The 552-nt window shown below is 40.6% G+C and overlaps 1 protein-coding gene across 1 annotated transcript in view; it reads right to left on the reverse strand.

The window, feature by feature from the left end:
- The window catches only part of LOC122065434 (disease resistance protein RUN1-like), a 9697-nt gene extending 9588 nt beyond the window's left edge, over positions 1 to 109 (reverse strand). Inside the window, exon 1 of the mRNA XM_042629251.1 lies at positions 89 to 109. Within this exon, the coding sequence (XP_042485185.1) occupies positions 89 to 109 (21 nt within the window). The remainder of the gene's footprint in view (positions 1 to 88) is intronic.
- Positions 110 to 552: the final 443 nt, after the last annotated feature.

Consider the following 552-nt stretch of genomic DNA (forward strand, 5'->3'; position numbering starts at 1 on the left):
TTTTTTTTTTTTGGGTAAAACATTAAAAGGGTTTGATGGTGTCTCATTGCAAGGGCTTGATCTCGCTTCCCCCTCTCGTGGCAGATACCTGATCAAACTCCATCTCCATAAGTATAGAAGCTAAGTTAGATTTCCATAACAGGATGGATTCTCCACGTCTAAATAAGGAAATTCTAAAAGAAAGCCATCTCCAAGCGAGAGTCTACCCCGCCCTTTCTAGAAAGAGGTAACTCATTCCATAACTCACTAGCTATTATTGCTCTCATTTCTACTCTTCACTATTGTACAAATTTGACTTAAGCATCAGAGATTTCCCGTCAGAGTATGCTTCGGGCCTTTGTTATGTGATTCCCCTTGTGCAAGTTCTCAAGATAGATTCTAGTGTAATAGATTGGTGCTATCCATGGGAATGAAAAATTGAGAAATCCTCTGCTCCCAATAAAAATCCGGATCCAACCCTTCCACTACCACCCGCCAATGCTAGCATCAAGGTAGAATAAGATCAAGGCTGGCCAAGTCATTGAAATTTCCAATCGTGAAGTTGTCAGTAAA

Source organism: Macadamia integrifolia, unplaced genomic scaffold (genome assembly GCF_013358625.1).
Source record: "Macadamia integrifolia cultivar HAES 741 unplaced genomic scaffold, SCU_Mint_v3 scaffold2017, whole genome shotgun sequence".
In the NCBI taxonomy this organism is placed as follows: Eukaryota; Viridiplantae; Streptophyta; class Magnoliopsida; order Proteales; family Proteaceae; genus Macadamia; species Macadamia integrifolia.